Raw genomic sequence first — 22,836 nt, 5'->3', positions numbered from 1 at the left:
ATGGTGGTGAACAATTAACCAAAGGTAGTTTTGACAAATATTCCTTTCCTGATGATGGAGGAGCCTAGCAAAAGAAAATGTGAAGCATTTACATCTTCATCCAGAAATGCCAAGTAGATTATCTATCTTGGTCTGTCTTGAGGTTCTCAATCTGATGCGAGACTTCAACTAATTCATATCAAAGGTAACAAAAGGACAAAGGCAATGGATGCGGCAAAGGCTTGAGCCCTGGCAGCATTCCATGTGAAGTTCTGAAGATTTGAACTCGAGAACTAAGTATGATCCTAGGCAGTAGAGCTGCAACACTGGCAATTGACCTGACAATTTTTAAAAAATAGCCAGGGTACGACCAGTCTACAGAAAGCAAAACAAATCCAATTCAAGCAATTATCATCCGATCAGTTTATCCTCTCATCAGCAAAATGATAGAAAGTGTTGTCAATTGTTATCAAGCAACAATTGCTGAGCAGTAATTTGTTCTTTGATATTCAATTTGAAACCTGCCTGGGCCATTCAGCTCTGGAACTTATAAAACTTTGGTTGAAACATAGTCAAAAGAGCTGAGTTTAAGGATAGGTGAGAATACTTTAACATCAAATTAATGTTTGACTGAGTATGACATCGAAGCTGAGCGTAAATGGTTATTGGGATTCTGCAAAAGCTATCCACTGGCTGGAGTCCTATCAAGTACAGTGGAGGTTTTTTTTGTTGGAAGTCAATTATCTTCTTTTTAGAATATTGGTACAAGAGTTTCGCATGTTGGATGTTGTAGGAGTGTCCTAGCCTCCATACTATTTGCACTTCTGTACACTGGAGCAATTCAAGTAGATGTACAGAGGAACCTCGATTATCCGGCATTCAGTTAACCAAATTTCAGATTATCTGAACAAGATCACAAGGTCTTGATGCTTGGCTAACTATATTATCCGGCATTCAATTAACGGAACAAAATGCTCCCTGCCTGTGTCCTTTGGATAATCGTGGTTCCTCTGTACACTGATGCTTGTGCAATATTCAGACTTGAGCTGTTAAGTTGGCAAGTGTAATTGTTGCCACAGATGTGCCATGCACTAGCCATTTTAGTAACTAGAGAGAGTCTAACTATTACCCTTCGCATTTAGTGATATTGCCATTTCTAAGTCTTTTATAATCAAACTCTTGAAGGTTAGTATACCAAAAAACTGAACTGAACAAGCCATATAAATGCTGGGCCAGTATGGCTCCTTCAAGGGGAAGTCATGCCAGACAAATCTGCTAATTTTTTTAGGAAGTAATGAGCAGTTAGACAAAGGAGAGCCAGTAGATGTGAACTGGTTAGATTTGCAGAAGACCTTTGACAAGGTGCTACATGGAGACTGCCAGTTAAAATAAGAGCTCATGGTATGAGGGGTAAGGTATTGGCATGCTGACTGAGGTCTTTTCCAGGATGGCGACCAGTATATCGTGGAGATCCACGGGGTCAGTGTTTGGTCCACAAATTCATGTTATACATTAACAATTTGAATGAAGGGACTGTGAGGGTGTTTTTGCAAAGTTTGCAGATGACATAAAGATAGGTGGAGGAACAGGTACTGTTGAGGCAGGGCAGACTGTAGCAGGATTTTGGGCACAGTGGGAGAGTCAGCACCAAAGTGGCAGATGGAATGGTGTGGGGAAGTGAGGTTCTACACTTTGGGAAGAATAGTGACATAGAATATTTTCTAAATGAGGAAAGACTTCAGAAATCTAAAGCACAAAGGAACTTGGAAGTCCTAGTTTGGGATTCTATTAAGGTTAACATAATTGGTAGTTAAAAAAGAAAGTGAGGACCGCAGATGCTGTAGTGTCAGATTCAAAAATTGTGGCTCTGCAAAGGCACATGAGGTCAGGCAGCATCCAAGGAACAGGAGAGTCGATGCTTTGGGCATAAGCCCTTAATCATGAATGGGGTGGGAGGGGAGCGGAAGGGGTCTGAGATAAACAGGGTGGGGCTTGGGAGGTAGCTGGAAGGGCGATAGGTGGATGCAGGTGTGGGGTGATTGTGCTAAGTCAGTGGGGAGGGTGGAGCAGATAGATGGAAAAGACGATGGGCAGGTCAAGAAGACAGTGTTGAGTTGGAGGGTTGAATCTGGGATGAGATGGGCAGGAGGGGAGATTTGGAAACTAGTGGTGGTTAGAACCATTAAGTGCATTGTTAGCATTCATTTCAAGGGGGTTTGAGTGGAAGAGCAGAGGTGTCCTCCAGAAGCTATATAAGGTTCTGGTCAGACCACACGTGGAATATTACGAGCAGTTTTGCACACTGTATCTAAGGAAGGATGTGCTGGCATTTAAGGGTGTCCAGAGGAAGTTAATAAGAACTATCTTGGGGATGAAATATTTGTCATATGAGGACAGTTGAGGATTCTAGATCTGTACTTGGAGTTTAGAAGGGCAAATCTCATGGAAACTCATTTGAATTCTGTGGGGCTTAGAGAGAGTGGATGTGGGCAAGATGATTCCACTCGTCGGAGAGACTAGGACCAGAGAGCACAGTCTGACTCAAGGGATGACCTTTTAGAACTGACATGAATTTCTTCAGCCAGAGGGTGGTGAATCAGTGGATCTCATTGCCACAGAAGGCTGTGAAGGCCAAGTTATTGAGTGTACTTAGCATGTAGAGAAGTTCTTAATTATTAAGGAGATAAAAGGTTGCAGGGAGAATGAGGTTGAGTAACATATCAGCCATGATTGAATGGCCTAACACTGCTGCTATACCTTATGGTTAAAAGAGTGGGACAGAGGATAAGAAATGGCTGGGGAATTGCTTGCCTCCCCCATTCCCATAATCTGTCAACCACTTACAAGGTAGAAGGCAGGCGTGCAATGAGATATTCTCCACTTACTTGGATGAGTGCAACTCCAACAGATTTGAAGTTTGACAGAACCCAGGATTCAGCAGGCAACTTGATTGCTCCCAACAGCTTGCTTTCTCTTTTTTTCACTTTTTTTTTCTTCAATTCTTTCTTTGTTTTCATTTCCTTAAAGTCAAGAGAGTGGTAGGTGAAGGAGGTGGCCTCTGGTGACGGCAGCAGCAATGCCAGGACAAGCCAGACACTCTTACACCCCAGCACGGGGTCTCCTGTTGAGCGAGGAGTAGGTCCTCTGCTGGCTTACCCAGCTTGGACACTCAGGCTGGGCCAAGCTCTAGGTCTGCAACTAGGCTTGGGTGCCTGAAAGAGCAGAAGCATCAGTGAAAGGGCTGGATGGCGGATCGGTGACACTATCTGGTGGTGTGTCAGATGGGGAGCAGAGGCTTCTTCCAGCCCAGCAATGATGTGGCTTGCAGCAGCCTGACATGGTCTTTGGTGGAGGCTTCTGGCCTAGTATGCCAGCGGGCTGATATGGTAGTCTCGGCCTGTTATCTCGACGTGGTATTCTCATCCTGGAATGGCAGTGTGATTCTGTCTGCAGCTTTAAGGTATTCCATCGTTCCTTAATTAGCTTTCCTCGAGCCCAGGAGCCATTAGCTGAAATCTAACGAACTTTGTCTTTAATTTTACAGAAAGTCCCCAGGTTACGAATGAGGTCTGTTTTTCTTTTCATTATTTGTAAGCTGAATTTCTGTGCAAGTCAGAACAGATATGGGCTAGTTATTCCATCCATTCGTTAGGATGAACCATTGTACGTAACTTGGAATTTTAAAAATAATTTTTCAAAATGAGAAGCTGGAGTTCGATTTCTTAGTCGGGTGTTCGTAACCTGCGGACTTCCTGTACTTTATTATGATGTATGACTTCTGTCATTTATATAGGCACCAGAGTGTGGTCACCTAAAGCTGCTCACTTTTTCATATAAATGTATATGTGATAAATTTCTATTTTATCAATTCAAATTTTCACTCATGACCATAGCACATGGCAACTGTAGTATATCCTCTGAGACGCACTGTGCATCTTAGTAGACAGCACTTCAAAGCATGTGACTTATGCCATTTAGAAGGGCAAGTGCAGCAGGTGCATGGAATTTTACTATCAAGCCCCTCAACGCCAGGTTATCATCCAACAGGTTTAATTGGAAGCACTAGCTTTTGGAGCACTGCTCCTTAGCCACCAGGATATGTGAACATCATTTAGCCACAAAATGACATGACCCACTTTCACTAGTATCTTTACATACAATTGAGGAAGGACATTGTGGATAGATGGAGTTGTGGCTAAAGAGCTTCCCTCATGACCGTGCGCACCTCAATAGCTATGTAATCTCTGAGGGAGCCAAGAGGTTTGCACGTTCTCCAAATGTCTGCGTGGGTTTCCTCCCGGGTGCTCCATTAGGTTGATGTGGACTTGGGCCGAAAGGCCTGTTTCCAGACTAGGGAATCTTAAAAAGAAGTCAAGGTGGAAAAAATCTGATGCCATCCTATCTCTTGGGTATCTGAAGCCAGTTAACCTGTAAAGATGCAAATGCAAGATGATCTCTGCCATAGTCAGGAGTTGGTCGAGTTCCCTCCAGAAAGTGCAGCCAGCAGCTGCAACATTAGCGATATGTTCCTGAGCGCCATTTTTCTTTTTGAAAAAGCTTAAACTCCAGTTTGTTTCAGATCCATTTTAAACAACCTGCTTAGACATATTATCATTTAAATCTGGACTAAGTGGAACTTGAATTCAGGCCTTTTGGCCCAGAGTTTAGGAACATTACCACCACACCACGAGAGCCCTCCCAGTTTGTTTCTACTTAGTGTTGTCTTAGAACATGTTTATTATCTTAATTCAACAGGAACGTTATCGAGCTCATCATAGTTGTGGCAGAAGAGGGCAGCTTTGAATAATCTACAGGTCGTTATGCTACAACGCGGCAGTTGTGTTCTGCTGCAACCTCGGTGCTATAGAAAATCTCACTATGGAAAACCATTATAGAAAATTGTACTATATTGCTCTACCCATTCAGTTGAAAGTTGCCGTTATCCAAACATGTTCAATTATAGCCAGGTTGTGCTGATGAAATTTGCTTTAGAGTAGAATGACCTATATCATAGTTTGCAATTTCTAAATCTGAATTTGCACTCCATTCTGAGTTCAGATTGCTGACAATATTCACTGTCATTATCAGCTGTCATCAAAAACCTTGCAAGTTCCTCCTGCGAAGAGTAGAGAGCCATAGTGAAGGCGGCGTTTGGTATGCTTTCCTTTATTGGTCAGAGTATTGAGTTACAGGAGTAGGGAGGGCATGCAGCAGCTGTACAGGACATTGGTTAGGTCACTGTAGGGATATTGCATGCAATTCTGGTTTCCTTCCTATTGGAAAGATGTTGTGAAACTTGAAAGGATTCAGAAAAGATTTAAAAGGATGTTGCCAGGGTTGGAGGATTTGACCTATAGGGCGAGGTTGAATAGGCTACGGCTGGAGCGTCGGGGGGGGGGGGGGGTGGAAACAAAAAACACATTCTTTGGTCTCTTTCAATTAATAAAATTTCCATGAATTTTTTTTATGCCTAGTTTTGTGAATGCAATCCAGTCATCCTAATTTTAAGTATGTTAAACAATGTTTTAAAGCTATATCAAATGCCATTTTCCTTTTGTTCTGTTCATATTTGATATGGGTCCTTCTACATCAGCTATTCTGTTCAATTGCTTTTTCTGTGCTTCTCTGAACACATTTTTAAACTCCAGATTTTGAACCAGGGCTTTTTCCTTGAAAGAGTGGTACATTTTTGATTTTTATTACTTGTTCAGGAGAAGTTTATTGATAGTGAATGCAGAAAAAGAGTTTTAATATTGAGAGTAAAACCCAGTGAAATGTTCATGTGGATTTGCTTGATGAGGTTTAGTAGAATGGATTGACATGCATAATCAAAGAAAATTCTTGCTGAAAGTAGAAAGCAGATGCAGATAATATCATAACAATCTCATATGTGGAACTTTGAAAGGCCTTTGAGCTGATAGACTTGTGACATAAGTGGAGTTGACACATAGGTGATGGCAAATGGAGTCAAAAGAATAGGAGTAGGCTAAATTAATTTTCCCTTCAGGGAGCCAGTGCAGACATGACTGGCTTGTATACCACTTATACTATAGTAACGCTATGATACTGAGATTTGAGGAAGTTGGAAGTTTTTGGTCCTGTGCTGTGAAAGAATATCCTTGTCTGAAATGTGGAAAACCTTAATTTTATTTGAGAAGTGTCTTCCTGGGGCTTCAAGTTACCATGACGTTGCAAGATAGCAAAAATATCACAAGACTCATCATGCTACATATCCTATGTTGTCTCTGGCTCTACCTGTAAAATTACAATGTATAAGGGTCAATGCTGGAACTTCTGATCATAATTTCCAGTGTGTTTTGGGGTTTGGAACGACTAACTCGGTGACAAATTTTGTAGGTGGTACTAAACTGCAGTACAATGCAGTACAAAACAACAGAGTAAAACTTACAGACTGGGCAGTTATGTGATCAATTAATTTTGGCATAGCTAAATATGAGATCATGCATTGGCTGGAAATATGGAAACCTCTGCACTTCAGTAAATAAATTGGAGTCAGAGGGAAGGGATCTAGGAATATAAGTAAATGAATCATTAAAAGTAGCATTGTAGTTCAGCAAAACGCTAAATTGGTAACAAAACATAAGAAAGTGAGGACTGCAGATGCTGTAGATCAGAGCTGAAAAATGTGTTGCTGGAAAAGTGCAGCAGGTCAGGCAGCATCCAAGGAGAAGGAGAATCGACGTTTCGAGCATAAGCCCTTCAGGATTCCTGAAGAAGGGCTTATGCCCGAAACGTTGATTCTCCTGCTCCTTGGATGCTGCCTGACCTGCTGCGCTTTTCCAGCAACACATTTTTGAACAAAACATGAGAATTTATTTCTCGAGTAAAAAAACCTGATTACATGTTAAACTTGAAGGATACTTTGGTCAACGAAGTACTGTGCAACAGTTCCGATCTCCATACTGTAAAAGAAAAGTAGATCAGCTCTAGGAAGTACAAAAAAGATTTAAGGGTGGTACCAGAATTTATAGAATGTTGCTCACAGGAACGATTGAATAAATTAGGATTACTTAACTACAAAAAGAGGTGATCTTGTTAGGTTCTTTTCCTGAGGTTTGACACATGAAATGTAATTTGCACACATGAACTTTTGCAAACAGTTAGAGTTTATTAAAGCTTGTGCAAGCTAGGTGACCCCTTTGACCCTTTTCACAAGCATGCGAAGTTGAGTCAAAGAACCCCTGAACAAAGAAAACACATCCTATTTATACAAGTCAGTTGGTAATGCTCTCAGATATTCTGGCCACTCCCCCCACCATAACCACATGTTACCCCAGTACAATGGTAGGGTGAGGTCATCCATAGAGATAATGTAAATGCCCTAATCCTGGGGAATCGTTATGCAAATGATTTCCTGACTCTGATTCCCCAAGCCAACGTAGGTGTGATATGTCCTGTCTTCGGGGGATGGCTATGGAAGCATTTCTGAATGGAAAGGACAAAATGAGAGTTTAATTTGATAATAGCAGGAGAGTAGTGATAATTAGCTGTCTAAATAATGTGGGAGTCATCCACATTCCTGCATGAATGTCTTCTTCACCCACTGTCAGAATGCTCAGTCTCTGGAGGTAGACAGTGTAGTTTAACCCTTTAATGTTGCATTAATGTGAGATAGTCAGGAATATAATCCATTTTAATCTTTTAACATTACAATCTTGTCTATTCTTTGAATTATGAATTAGAAATGGTAAATTTGGAGACGATGGACTACCTAGAAATTTTAGAACTCAAAGCCATAATAACTTCTCTCTTTGTGAAGTGAGCAACAAATGCCAGTAAGTTTGTTTTTGTGAACAAGTTGGTCTTTACTATTGATTTATCTTTACTCCAAGCAAAATTTGCTTATTTTCAGTGGTGCTGTCCATTTTATAGGTGCCATCCCACTGATCTTATATTTAAAACTTTTAACTTAATATATTCTTTTGTTGGTATGATTTTACTGTTTATTCTGCAAAACATAAGTTTTTATGCAGTTGTTAATGATCTATTGCGGCAGGTTTTATTGCAATATGTGGCAGATTTAGCTGGACTGTTTTGTACTGTTGCTTTTTGATGTGCTGTTTCATTAATCTGTCTTGGCAAAAGGCTTTTGATAAGTTCATTAGATTACATTACAGTGTGGAAACAGGCCCTTCGGCCCAACAAGTCCACACCGACCCGCCGAAGCGCAACCCACCCATACCCCTACATTTACCCCTTGCCTAACACTACGGGCAATTTAGCATGGCCAATTCACCTAACCTACACATTTTTGGACTGTGGGAGGAAACCGGAGCACCCGGAGGAAACCCACGCAGACACGGGGAGAATGTGCAAACTCCACACAGTCAGTCGCCTGAGTCGGTAATTGAACCCGGGTCTCTGGCGCTGTGAGGCAGCAGTGCTAACCACTGTGCCACCGTGCCGCCCACAAGTTTTCATGTATGAAGTCAAGTTGCTTGAAGCAAACTATGTAAGATTGAACTATGAATATGCAAGAAAATGTTTTCCAGCCTGTTTTACTATCTCCACCTGCTTAGTCAAGTTTGTATCATTGCTGTCATACTTGCCTTCTTTCCAAAATTTGGCTAGACTTCAATTTTAGTCCAGTATTTTTAAATTATTCAAACTTAACCTAGTACTTTCAAAGTAAACCACTAAGATTTTTTTTTGCATCAGGATGAAAACAGTATTGAATTAAATGGCAAGTACTTTGGGTAATCTTTTTGTTCCATCTCTGTCCCCATCAGGCTACATAGTTGGGGGAAAAATACTAAAGAGGCTGCAAGTCCGAATTAACAACAAATTGGAAATTAGTTTTTGAATAAGAAATTAACTTAAAATTTTGTTTTAGTCCATATCAAATAGATGATGGAGTTAGTGATGAATTTGAACATCTCCATTGTCTGTAAATATTGCCCTGATCTTCCAGTTATTACTTTTCTAATTTTACCACTGCACTTGATTTGTACGTTGAGGAGTCCTAGTTCCAATGAAACTCAGTACAAAGTCAAAAGAACAGACTTATCTTTCTGTTGAAATTTTGCACCCTGCTGGGTTTAACGTTGGATTTGTTGATTTAAATTTTATACAGCTCCTATTCTGATTTAACATCAATTACTAGGAATGGGGTGTGACTTTATCAGATCCACTGCTTTCCTTCAAATCAAGTTCAACTTATGCACTTTGCACAGGGGTGATGAAAAGTTCATGGCAGGAAATTTCTTCAGGTGCTTTCACATGGTTTGTTGTTTGTAGTCCAAAGAGAACAGTATTTAATTTTGCTTTTATTTTTGCATCATTGTCACTGACACGTGAAGTCATAAATGTTGTATTGATTGTCTTGGTGACTTGAGACCATGTATCCATCGTGACTTTCATAAGCCAAAATGCCAGAAGACTTATGAATGCTATTGATTATCCAAACATGGGAATATTTATGTAATAGAGTTCAGAGCTTAGTTCAGTCAGTTGCAATATTATTTTAAATTATTTCCAACTGCACATCCCTACCTTAGTGCTCCTTGTGTTTCACGTTAAAAGTTGACCACTTCTAGTGTGATTTAACTGACCCCCTGGGTTTGGCAATTGAAATGCTAAAGTGGAGGGGGGACATGCAGAAATCCAGTAGTTCTGCCAGTTACCTGATTTAAAAAGTCTGCTTGCTGATGATGTCGGGCAATTGAAAGTCCTTGGTTAGCTCTGGACAATATTTCATTCACAGTTCGCTAATCAATTTTTTTTAAGGAAGTTAAATACTGTGTATTATAGGATGCCTTACCCCTTTTGTCCGACTTGAGTGAATAAGTGTGGTAAATGGCTACTTTTCTACAGTCTTTCTTCCTTAAAGGGTGCAAGCTGTTTTATACTATATCCTCTCAAGTACCATTGTCTTCAAGCATTCAGCCTTAATTTGCTTGGTTAAGGTTTTTACTTAAAGCAATTCTGTTCATGTATGGGCATGGAAATAACCCTTCACTTGAATGTGTTGATGACTTTTTAAGGTTATGGGTAGTGTAGCTCCCAATTAGATATTGAAAACTTGGTTTGAAAAAAACAGTTCTCTTTGATCAGAGAAAGTATCGTCTCCCTCCAGCCTTTGGTTTTTCTCTAACTTGAGGAACACAAGCCCTGTTACACTTAACTGAGTTGACTTACTGAACATTGATCATAGATGGCTTATTGAACATTTCCAATGGACTATCTAAATCCCCAAGGAAAGTTTCAGATAGATAGGATAGTGAAGAAGGTGTTTGGTATGCTTTCCTATAATGGTCAGAGTATTGAGTACAGGGGTTGGGAAGTCATGTTGTGGCTTTACAGGATGTTGGTTAGACCACTGTTGGAATATTGCGTGCAGTTCTGGTCTCCTTCCTATCGGAAAGATGTTGTGAAACTTTAAAGGGTTCAGAAAAGATTTACAAGGATGTTGCCAGGGTTGGAGGATTTGAGCAATAGGGAGAGGCTGAACAGGCTGGGGCTGTTTTCCCTGGAGCATCGAAGGCTGAGGGGTGATCTTATAGAGGTTTATAAAATCATGAGGGGCATGGATAGGATAAATAGACAAAGTCTTTTCCCTAGGGTGAGGAAGTCCAGAACTAGAGGGAATAGGTTTCGGGTGAGAAGGGAAAAAATATAAAAGAGACCTAAGGGGCTACTTTTTCATTCAGAGGGTGGTATGTGGAGTTATTTTTGATTTTGACAAGAATTTCATGTAACATTCAGGTATCACCCCCCTGCACTCCCAGTAGTGTTTATACTTAAGCTCACCGCTTCAGCCAAAGCTGCTATTTGATCTGTTGTACTTTGTCAGCTCTCCTTTCTCAGCAGTTTCCTTGTAAATCCCAATAGGTCCCAATGGGTTCTCTTGCAACTTCAAGCAAACTGCACAACGGTATCCCACCTTGTAGTAATGGAAACATAATGATGGTATTTTGCCATCAATTGCATTCAGCCTCCCCTTTCTGGCCTGAGGACCTGGGCACTGTCAGGAGCCTTTCCCATCTCTGGTTAGCTGCCTTTCTTTTACCTCACCCCTTCTATCTATCTTATGTTTGTGGGGGTGACAGAAAAAGTATCTGAATTTGTGGATCAGCATGTAATTTGTCAACCATGTCAATGCTTATCTGATGGTGTGGAATCATCTGGTTCTCTTGAGTTCTTACCAATAGAGGCAGTGGAATTTTAAACTTTGATAGTTAATTCAGAGCGTCTCCACCTTTTATCTGCATTCAGTTGTCTTAAATTATTTTTCTTTACTATCTCAAATTCCATACAGGTCTTTCCAGGCTGCTTTGGAATATGCTAAAATCTATGCCTGTAAGTCTTGGGGCCAACTCTTATCATGGGTCCAAAAACAGAAATTGCTGGAAAAGCTCAGCAGGTCTGGCAGCATTCTGTGCAGGGAAATCAGATCTGAGGAATGGGCACTTGACCTGAAATGTTAACTGTGATTTCTCTGCACAGATGCTGCCAGACCTGTTGAGCTGCTTCAACAATTTTTGTTTTTGTTTCTGATTTAAAGCCTCTGCAGTTCTTTTGGTTATCTTAACAAGGGTAACATTTCTGGTACCTCATAATCTGTAGAAGCCTCATCAGAAAGCTAGAGCAAGACTGGATGCTTAACGTCCAGGTTTTTATATGGCTTTTAGTAGAAAGAGTGGATTAAAAAAGAAAGGTGTAGCAAAGATAGTACCATTGCCCTTGAAAAAGATGCAGTTCCTGAATTAGAATCTGTATGGCTCAATGTGAGAAACAGGAAAGAAGCAGTGACCTTGTTGGCTATTTATTATAGGCCTGCAAGTAACGGAGATGAAGTAGAAGAGAGTATGTGTAGGCAAATTATGGAAATCTGCAGGGCAAGTTGGGTTGACTTCAAATCTGCTAAGATAGCCAAGAGTGTGGGTCAAGGAAGGGGATAACTTTCTGCAGTGTATACAAGAAAACTTTCTGGAACAGTACGTTTCCAGTGCTATCAGAAAGGATGCTGGATCTGATCCGAAGTCATGAGGCAGGCCAAGTGTAGAAAATCACTAGTTGGTATGTCAGTAAGTAGAGGTCGCAATTTCCAGACTATCTACAAAAGAGGTAGGTGTGAGATGAGAAACTACTTTACTCAGTTGTTAGGATTTGGAATGCATTATCTTGGTGAGTGATAGAGGTGGATTCCAAGAGAGTTTGGTGTATATTTCAAACTCTTTCAAGAGAGTTGGATATATATTTGAAAATGATGGATTTGGAGGACTACGGAGATAGGGCTGGCGAGCAAGTCTAGTTGGATTGCTCTTTCAGGAACTGGTCCAGATAGGTTGAATGGCTCTTTGTAAAATTCTATAATTCCAATAGTAAGCCTAATGAGCGTGACCTGTCGACCTGTTTTGCAAGAACAAAATCCAGTTGTCTTTTGGTCATCCTCATCTGTTTGGCTATATTTTCAAAAGAAATCAAACTCTTCTATGTTCCTTTCAAACTTCAGGAGGGCATGTATAAATTTAAATATTACCCCATTTATCCTTGGATTGGACTCTGATCCTTCCTCGTTACAATGTTCCTGAGTCTGCGATCTCATTTGTGTTCTTGTAAACAGTTGCAATGATATTCTGCCCTCTTTCCTTGCACCTCTGTCCTGAATGTCTTTTTTCTTTTCCCTTTCCTTTTGTTTAAAAAGCTATTTAAAATTGGAGAACTCAATGTTGAGTCTTCTGGACTGTAGGTTGCCCAGGTGGAGGATGAGATGTTCCTCGAAGTTGTGGTCTGATTTGTTGTGGTAATGGAGGAGACCAAGGAGGTTATGTCAGAAAGCAAGTGGGATTAAAGTAGGAAACCTATCACTTTCATCCCCACCTCCATCTCTTGTACTCTTGCCTACCTTCTCCCCAGCCCCACCCCCCCTCCCATTTAACTCTCCATCCCAGAGGCTCCCTGCCTTCATTCCTGATGAAGAGCTCTTGCCCGAAACGTCAATTTTCCTGCTCCTTGGATGCTGCCTGACCTGCTGTGCTTTTCCAGCACCACTATCATCTAGACTCTGATTTCGAGCATCTACAGTCCTCATATTTTTGCCTAGTAACTGGGAGGTCAGGTCAGCCCCTGCAGGCCCAGCTGACATGCTTAGTGAAGTATTCCCTTAGTTTACAGATTTACAAGGATGTTGCCAGGGTTGGAAGATTTGAGCTATCAGGAGAGGCTGAGTAGACTGTTGCTGTTTTCCCTGGAGCATTTGGGCTGAGGGGTTACCTCATAGAGGTTTATAAAATCATAAGGGGCATGAATAGGATAAATAGACAAAGTCTTTTCCCTGGGGTGGGGAGTGTCCAGAACTTGAGGCCAACGGTTTCGGGTGAGAGGGGAAAGATATAAAAAGGATCGAAGGGGCAATCTTTTCTACACAGAGGGTGGTCTGTGCATGGAATGAGCTGCTGGAGGAATTGGTGGAGGCTGATACAATTGCAGCATTTAAAAGGCATCTGGATGTGTATATGAATAGGAAGGGTTTGGAGGGATATGTGTCAAGTGCTAGCAAATGGGACTAGATTGGGTTGGGATATCTGGTCAGCCTGGACGAGTAGAACCAAAGGGTCTGTTTCCATGCTGTACATCTGATTCTGTCTGATGTCTTTTGACCTTCTCCAGTTGATGATATCCCGCTTCCACTTAAATGTTTTCATTGTCAATATCCATTCAGCTCCCAGTTTTGTGCTATGACTAAGACTGTGGAGGAGTTATTGTTTGTCTTTAGACTGATTACTCCACAGGTGACAACATTAATTGTTTTATTCGGTACCCAACATGTCCAATTGTATGCATTCTCTATATTAGGACGACAATGGAAAGGCACACATCTTTAATAAGCAAAGTGATATTGGTTTGCTTTATTATAAAACAAAGCATTTAATAATGATGCAGAACTGTTTTAAATACAAAAGTATAAACACCTCACCAGATGATTCTAAAATATAAACATCTGCATGCATCAAGCAAAGGGAGGAGAAAAAAAATCTCCAGAGATTCACTTTGAGAGGAACAAAACACTTCTGGCAAATATCTTAGTTCTTCCTAGTCAACCTCTTCTGCACCCCCTCCAGTGCCAATGCATCCTTTCTCAAGTAGGGAAACCAAAATTGTACACAGTATTCCAAGTGTGGCCTCACCAGCACCCAATATACTGCTGTAGCACAACCTTCCTATTTTTAATCTCCATCTGTAGCAACAAAGGACAGCACTCATTTGTCTGCTGCACCCACAAACAAAAGTTTTGTGATTCATGCACAAGGATATCCAGGTCCCTCTGCACTGAAGCATGCTGTAATTTTTCACAATTTAAATAATAGTCCACTTTGCTGTTATTTCTTCCAAGATGGATGACCTCATGTTTACCAACACTGTACAGATATCAGCTCTTTATCTGAAATCCGAAAAGCTCTGAAATCCCAAGGTTTCTTTGTAAAGTTTTTTTCTCATTAACAAGTTTGTTTGGCATGCAAACAGTTAACCTAACTCCCCACCCACTTGATGCATGTCACTCAGATGCAACTTGGGGGGTGCGTGGCCCAGCTCTGGCAGGTCTCAATTCTGTTTCAGGACCCATTTTACTCAGTGAGTCTGCTGTTAGGTAAGATTTTAAAAGAATTTCACCATCAAACTGTCACCTATTCTGAAATTAGAAAAATTCTGAATTCCGAAAACCAGCTGGTCCCGAGCATTTCTGATAAAGGATTGTGCACTTGTACTTGATGTGCCAGACCCTTGCTCGCTCACTCAACCTATCGCTGTCCCTCTGCAGACTGTGTCCTCTGCACACTTTGCTCTACCACTGATCTTCGTGTCAACTACGAACTTTGACACCCTACACTTGGTCCCTAACTCTAAATTATCTTTGTAAATTGTAAACAGTTGCGGTCCCGAGGCAAACCAGTAGCCCCTGAACCCCAACCAGAAAAACACCCATTTATCCCCACTCTTTGATTTCTGTTAGTTAACTAATATTCTGTCCATGCTAATAAATTGAAGGTGCATTGCATTATGAGTAATCTTATGCAGTAGCCTTTTGTGCGGTACTTTGTCGAACACTCTCTGTAAATCCAGATAAGTCCCATCCATTGGTTGCCTGTTGTCCACCATGCTCATAGTGTCCTCAAAGAATTCCAGTAAATTAGTTAAGCGTCACAGCCCTCAGAGAAATTCCTCCTCATCTGCCTTAAATGTATGATCCCTTATTCTGAGATTATGCCCTCTGATCCCAGTCTCCTCCATAAGGGGGAACAACCTTTCTACATCGACCCTGTCAAGTCCCCCTAAGAATCTTATAATTTCAATAAGATCACCTCCCATTCTTCTATATTTTGATAAGTTCAGACTCGATCTCTCAAGCCAGTCCTTCCAGACCTGATATTAGCAAAGCAAACCTTCTCTGAACTGCTGCCAATGCCACTTTATCTTTCCCAAGATAAGGGGCCCATAACCTGTTCACCTTATTCCAACTGTGGTCTCATAAGTTTCTTGTGATGTTTTAGAAAAACCACCTCCTTTTATGCTCCCTTTGAAGTGAAGATCAACATCCCATTTGCCTTACTTATTACACACAATTTGGCTGCTAGATTTTTATGATTCATGGACGTGTACTCCTAGGTCCTTCTGTTCTGTAGCTTTCTGCTGTTTTTCTCCATTCTAATATATTCAGCTCCTCTATACTTGCCAAAGTGCATAACCTCTCACTTCCCCACATTATATTCCATCTGCTAAGTAATAGATCCTAAACATCAGTAAAGGTTTGAATTTGTGCCAGAGTAGAATTAGAGTTCATCAATATCCTCTCAATCTCAGCAGCATTCAATTTAACCCAACAAGGAAATCATTAATTTCCCAGCTGTATACACAAAGTAAGAGCATTAAATGTACCTTATGAAGACTAGTGAGGACACAACTCGTGTTCACAAAGCTGGAATACTATAATCAAGCTGTTACAATCCCTTCTTACTGTATTTAATATCTCAATCTGAATTTAAAATTAATTGTTGACATAATGTTTGTTATAAAACCCACTAACTACCATGTTTTTTCCCAGATATTTGGTCCTCATGTATCTGCAGCCTGTAGTGAGAAATATCACATAATTTGCACACCCTCCATTACATCAGTGATTTCAAGTTTTCCTAACTCTACATTAGCTGAGAGCTCCTTTTGACTGGTTTGAAACCGTTCTCTACCATAGCAGCTTCTTTTGTACTTGCAACCTGCCTCTCTCCCTGATATCGTCCCATTTCCTCCTACCTTGCAATCTCCATTCTGTCCTCCGCACCCCCTTGTTACCTTCCTGTCTCCTGGCCCATCTCCTAGTACAATTATAATCCCCCTGTGTTCTTATCAGTTCCCTCTTCTACCCAGCGTGTTTATCTCTTTGCTTCCCCTCTAAATTGTCCCTTGCGCTCCTGGATCTCACCCTGGACTTTGGCTTTCCCTGCTCCCGCTTGCCCTAGTGACACTTCCACTGCTGAGACTGACTTAACTAGCTGCTTACTGTTCTTGCAATCAGTTGGTTTCTCTCCAGTGTTTGTTGCTGGTGGGCACACTGTTATACCTATGATTAGTTCGTGCCAAGGGGAGTAGATTTTCCAACTTTTTTTCCATTCTGTTTAAAGAGTTGACTTTGCTCCCATTTATCCCTCAATTCAATTGTCTAAGGCAATTTGGAGACTTTCAGGGTTTGATTTGTCTGTTGTCTCCATGTATTTTAAATGTTGCTTTCCTGGTTGTTCTCCCAAAATGTATTATGAAGATGTGGGTGTACTGTACCTTTAAGAAAATTAAAAGCTCGCAGAACTACCTTACAGCACCAATTGTTCTGAACAAGATACAATGTAATCTCTTGGTCCAGCAGCTAGTGTAGCTGGTTGCCTGGAGACATTTTTAAAAAAAAAAATTCGAATTGGGCCAATCAGTTTAAATTATACCCGAAAAATAGTCGGCTCCAATCAAGTTTGAATTTAGTATATTGACAATATTAAAAGCCAGTAACACAATCCGATGCTTTGGGGGTATAAGACCAAACAGTTAGGGGAGAACTACCAAGCCACCGGTATGTACAGACTGCCTGAAACACAGCTCTCTTAAAGGGGCCTTATTTGTCAATGCCCTGTGAAATAGAAATCCAGAAGAAGAAAATCTACGGAGGAAGATACCAAGAGAAGATTCGACAGCTGCCTGGTTTTGAAATTTGAATTTTTGGTAAATCTTACTAGAATTATAGAAGGGAAAGTAAAAGATCGGTTAGAGTAAGGAGTTATAAACAGTTGTTAATTGTTCTCGTACTTTAAGAAATAAAGTTGTTAATTTTTACTTTAAATAATTCTTAGCCCCTCGAATTTTCACAGATTACTGCGTAGGATAAATCTTGTGTTGCTGGTTTAGTTTAAACAGGGGGTTTACTTGTGTCGTAACAGTACTGCATGCTTACCTCTGCTAAATCTCATCGAACATTTCTCTTTGCACATTCGACCTCCTTAAGTAGTCTCAACTTCGTATTTGTTTCCATCTTTTGTCATTTGTATACTTTAAAAATTTGAATCCTGTTATCCAAGTTTAGGTTATATGTAAGATCTTTGTGCTGCTGCTAAGCAATACTGCTATATATACTAAGTCTAAAAAAAGCCATTCAACATTTCTTGACTACCCAAGAGCACTTGTTTCTGTGCTCCCTCTTCATCTTGAATGACAAGAACTGTTTGTGTGTGGCACTTTAACAAATCGAGATAAGACAATGCGAAGCACTGCATTTGCAATTTAGTCCTTCTAACCTTATTTGTGCTGTGCAATGCCATGATCAAGTACTGCGTCTAATTGTGGTGAGAGCAATTTGAGGTGAGGAAGTATGACTAACCAAAAAGCTTATTGCTAACAGTATTGAATGTGACATTTTTTACTTGCAACACAATGGTGCTAATATGCTAAATAAGCTGGTGATAACTGTCTGTTGCAGTATTCTGTCATATAATTTCACTCTTCCTGTGTCACTTTCTACTTTTTCTTGTTGAGGATAACTGTGATTTTGTTATTGACACATTCACAAAAAAAAACCTCAACTTCTGTCATGTGAGGCGTTTGCTCTGTTTGTCTGCACTTGAAAAATTCAATGTTATTGTTTCTTCAGGGAGTTTTGCATTTGACATAATTGGATAATCTGGGAGTATGGTGCATGGATGCCAATTCAGTCGATTATGAAGTAGTTGGAATGATTCTCCTTAAAAAAACTTATGATGGTATCTTGCAAAGGTTTTGAAGAAGCATTATTGCAATTATGGTCAAGGAATGGAGTATACTTTAAGTCCTTATAGAAACTTTCTATTCTGTGCCCATTCAAAACTCTGCAAAATACTGTTGAGTTTAGGAATGAGTTTAATAAAAGATGGAAAATTGGAGCAAAAAAGAATACCCATGAAACCGTTATCTAAATTGGTTCTGAATGGGGCTGCCCATGAGTATGGCAGCGTAAGATATGTATTGAAGAAATTTTAAGCTTATCAGGCATAAAGTGAAGATCTAATAATCAAATAAACTTGGCCAGTTGTACTATACAATAGATTGGCTGGTTATTTTTGTGCCAGAACTCATAATTTCTCATCTTTTCATTTGTTGGAGAATTAGAACTCGGCTGTCATTACATGCTGCAGTTCTGCCTGTCCCCCAGTGTTGTGAAAGATGGTCTAACTACATTGACATGGAGCACTCCAAAGATTGGACCACCTGTCCCTCATGAAGAGTTTTATGCAGAAAAGAGACCTTCTACTTGTCAGTTAGCAAGTAGTCCCACGTGTGGGCGGCACGGTGGCACAGTGGTTAGCACTGCTGCCTCACAGCGCCAGAGACCCGGGTTCAATTCCCGCCTCAGGCACGTTCTCCCCGTGTCTGCGTGGGTTTCCTCCGGGTGCTCCGGTTTCCTCCCACAGTCCAAAAGATGTGCAGGTCAGGTGAATTGGCCATGCTGAATTGCCCGTAGTGTTAGGTAAGGGGTAAATGTAGGGGTATGGGTGGGTTGCGCTTCGGCGGGGCGGTGTGAACTTGTTGGGCCGAAGGGCCTGTTTCCACACTGAATGTAATCTAATCTAATATTATCTTTGAGACCTTGCAGACAAAGGTGATGGTAGATCCTGTCGGGTGATTCCTTGATCAGGCTATTTCAGACGTTTGGCAGAATGCTTCATTACCAGAATTTGCAAATGAACACCAAGACATAACTTGATTGCGATAAGTAGTTTCAATCAAATCCTTCCTACACACTGTCTTACTCTACACATTTCCCACTATTCACCACTACCTTTGCAAAGAGGGTTGAAGAGAGATGCAGTGATTCTGTTTTGTATTTTATCCCAAGCAGCGCTCTGCTCTCCTGGCTGTTCCCAAATGGACAGAACCCTACAAACATTAACTGTATCTAGGGAACCATTATTTTGTTGAAAGATGCTTTTGGTCTGCACAAAACTTGCTGTTATTTCACTGCAAACAATTAACCTTGACCAAGTGTTGCATGTTGGCTCATTCCAAAGTCCAGGTGCTGAAGTGCAATGGGGAAAGGTCATCTTCAAAGACATTAGATTGCTTGGGTTGCGTCTTGGGTAGAATTTACATTGTTAAGATCAAGAATATTAAAATTGTATTGAGGTAGCTCAGAGTGGAACAATATAGAAAAAAGATATTTCTAATGCAGTTGCTAATTTTCAATTTTGAAATACTTTGACTAATGAGTGGAACATGCTGTATGAAGAAGTTAAAATTTAACATTGTTTTAAATAAACCTTTTCAAGAATATAGTTAATACAGGTATACAAAACAATACATGCATTTACAATTAATCATGCAGTGATAGCATTAAAGATCCTTTAAAAGAAGATAAACTAGCTTTCTGTATATTTTGCACCTGTTTTTTGTTTCCAGTCAGAGCTTGGATCTACTAGTCTTAGCTGCAGTATTTAGTGTCAGGGAAATTGCAAGAAGCAAGTTGCTATGTAGTAACAAGGATGTGTTTGATGTTTTCTTCCCAGCCCTTGAATTAAATGTCAAAGTAAGGGTGTGCATTTAAAGAGGACAAATTTATAAAGTCTGGTATGCTGAATGCAATTAGAAGTTGAGATACCTTCAAATCATTTTCCCGCATCAGTAAGCCCAAATAGTAGCCTGAAACAGCTGTCACTGCTGAAACAGACTTTTTTCTGCCATTGATTCATGATCTGCAGAAGAAATCCTCAAAGGACCTCTTGCACTCAGCTATATTTGCAAATGCATTTTTTTGAAAGATTGAAATCATGTGGAAATCTACTGAGTTATGTATTTGGGTACCACTTGTTTGCAAGATTAAAGGCCATGGCTGCGCAGACTTTTGCCTAATTGTATATCTTGCTGGACTGGATCCATTGTCAATTTGGGGAAGTTGATCAGTACTTTGTTAGTCATTTAAGATGTTTTACCATCAAAGTTTGACTAGTGCTGACTTTAATGTTCTTGAATCACCTCATGTCAACTGCTGAGACCTAAGGGGTGGGGAGGAATTGTGGCTTATTGGAGCATTGTGATGATCTGACAGGGCAGTTCCTGCGAGTTTTTTTTAATGTTCTGTTGACTTTATCCACCTTCATAAATACTTCAACCTTGAAAAGTTTAATTAAAAACTCCAAAATTGCAAATGGAAAACCAATGTATCAATAAACTATTTTAAGGCTGCCATTTTTGCTCCAGTGAAATCTATTGTCTTTGTTTATAATTTAATGCATCTGTGAAGAATGATGTTTCTTGAGATTAAACTTTTTTTTATTTTGCCTCTGCCCCAGTTGGTGTGATTCGGTGCCCGGTGTGTCGCCAGGAATGCAGACAGATAGACTTGGTCGATAACTACTTTGTGAAGGATTCATCAGAAGGAACAAACAACTCTGACGAGAAGTCATGTCAGGTAGGGTTGATTTTTCTTTTCAGATGAAGTTGAAATAACAAATACAACACCAAATAGTGTTAATAATGACTGAATCTATGCATTTTCTGTTCATCTGTCAAATCAAAAATATATTTCTTTTTATAAAGAAAGGTTCACCTGTAGTTGATTTTTAAAAGGAGGACAAGAAGCTTGTTGGGTTACGTTATGGATGTGTAAAAGATTTATAGTTGTGAATACAGCGCATTGCAAAGTTGCTACTCTTGTTTCTTGAAGACAGAACAGTCAAAGTGACCAGAACCTTATTCCAAGCAATTGCTGATGATCTTGACTGATGTGACCATACCCTGTAGAATTAACTTGTTGTTTTTGTTTTTCTGTTTGTCACAGAAAATATGGAATCTGTGGCTCAGTTGGTAATACTCTATTCATAAACTTAGAAAATAGGAGGCAGATGGCTGTCCCAAAATTCTCATTCAGCCTTTGATAGGTGTACAAATTGGAGTGAAGCTGGTTATTATATAAGACAAGATCTGTCCAAGGTGCACTTGGGTCTTGTAGAAAAATCTATGGTTAGACTACTGGGAGCCATTCAAAAGGAATTGGTGAAAATGTAAAGCTAATATGTTCCTTTAAAGATGAACAGTGAGACCAAAAGTTCCAAACAAACCTTAATATTGAGATATGCATGGGATTGGATAAAAGAAACACATGGTAGATGCCATGGGCTCAGGCAACTGGAAATGGTAAAGTAGTGGTTTTCAAATGGGGTGTTGCAACTTGCTGGCATGCTGTGAGTGTGCTGTAAAATGTTGTACAAAGGTAAGAAAAATCATTGTTTCATCTTAACCAACATGAATCAAAATTAAACTAAAACATGTGAAAATTAATTTTCAAATAAAACACAAGGTGTCAGTCTTTTGATTCTAAAATGAGCAAACATTTTAACTGTTGAGTACCAAAGGGCAAAAAATGGCAACTTGTGATGGTTTAAACTAGTGACCAAGCAACAGCATTTATATGATTTCTTGTCAAAGTGACATGAGCTAACATTAGCATATGTAGCAAAATTGTCTGTGTCCACATTTCTCTGCGAAATCTGTTCTGATAAGTTTGTTGTCAAAAAGATGATTTCTCCATTAATTCAGTGAAGCATCTGTACCCAAAGAAAAGAAAGAACAAACTGTTCAAGGACAGTATGCTAAGGACTGTGTGGTCTTTGGATTTAATAGAGATGCCATTTGCCTGTTTACTAGATGTCATCCACAGAGAGAAGTTGGCAAACACTGTGATGGTATCAAGTAAGTTAAAAGGTCATTTGCCGTCAAAAATATCCATCTATTGACCAAATACGTGAAACGACCACAAAACATGAAGCAGACCTAAAGTTTAACGGCATGAGCCAGGATGTCAGATAAAGATCAAGACGCCAGTTAACTGGTGGCTGAGCATGTAACAAAACCAAAAATCTCATTCTATTGGCAAACTTTAATCATACCAACATGTGAAAGAAGTTGTACTGTTAGAAGCTGATAGTGCAAAAGAGATAAAATCTCACTCTTCAATAATACAGTTGAATAGCGAATGGAAGATACGTCTGCTGATATCAAGGAGATGCTGCAACATAAGTTAGCTACTAGTGGGAAGTTTGCTTTGCAGATTGATGAATCCACTGATTTAAGTGAACACTTAGTTTCTGGCTTGCGTTAAATATGTTGCTGAGAACTCCATACAGGGGAATTTGTTTTTGTAAGTAGTACTGAGTCATGTCACTGGTGAAGAAATACTTTTGGGTTCCAGATACCTAGTTGAGGAAAAAAGTCTTACCTGGATCATGTGTTGGATCATTTGCACTGCCTCCATAATGTGGGAAATTCAAAGAATTTCTCAGTAAGGCAAAAGAGCAAAATCCTGATATTTACATCAACCATTGCATCTTCCAC

General features: G+C 40.0%; 1 protein-coding gene across 2 annotated transcripts in view; it reads left to right on the top strand.

Moving 5' to 3' along the window:
- Nucleotides 1-22,836, top strand: part of trim33 (tripartite motif containing 33) — a 151,875-nt gene that overhangs the window by 26,982 nt on the left and 102,057 nt on the right. For both annotated transcript variants that reach the window (XM_043716996.2, XM_043716995.2), the window contains exon 2: nt 20,796-20,914. In XM_043716996.2, coding sequence (XP_043572931.2) covers nt 20,796-20,914 — 119 coding nt within the window. The remainder of the gene's footprint in view (nt 1-20,795; nt 20,915-22,836) is intronic.

This window comes from Chiloscyllium plagiosum, unplaced genomic scaffold (genome assembly GCF_037043375.1).
Source record: "Chiloscyllium plagiosum isolate Xiang-an unplaced genomic scaffold, Cpla_swu_hap1 HiC_scaffold_26, whole genome shotgun sequence".
In the NCBI taxonomy this organism is placed as follows: domain Eukaryota; kingdom Metazoa; phylum Chordata; class Chondrichthyes; order Orectolobiformes; family Hemiscylliidae; genus Chiloscyllium; species Chiloscyllium plagiosum.
This window is presented reverse-complemented; position numbering and strand designations above follow the sequence as displayed.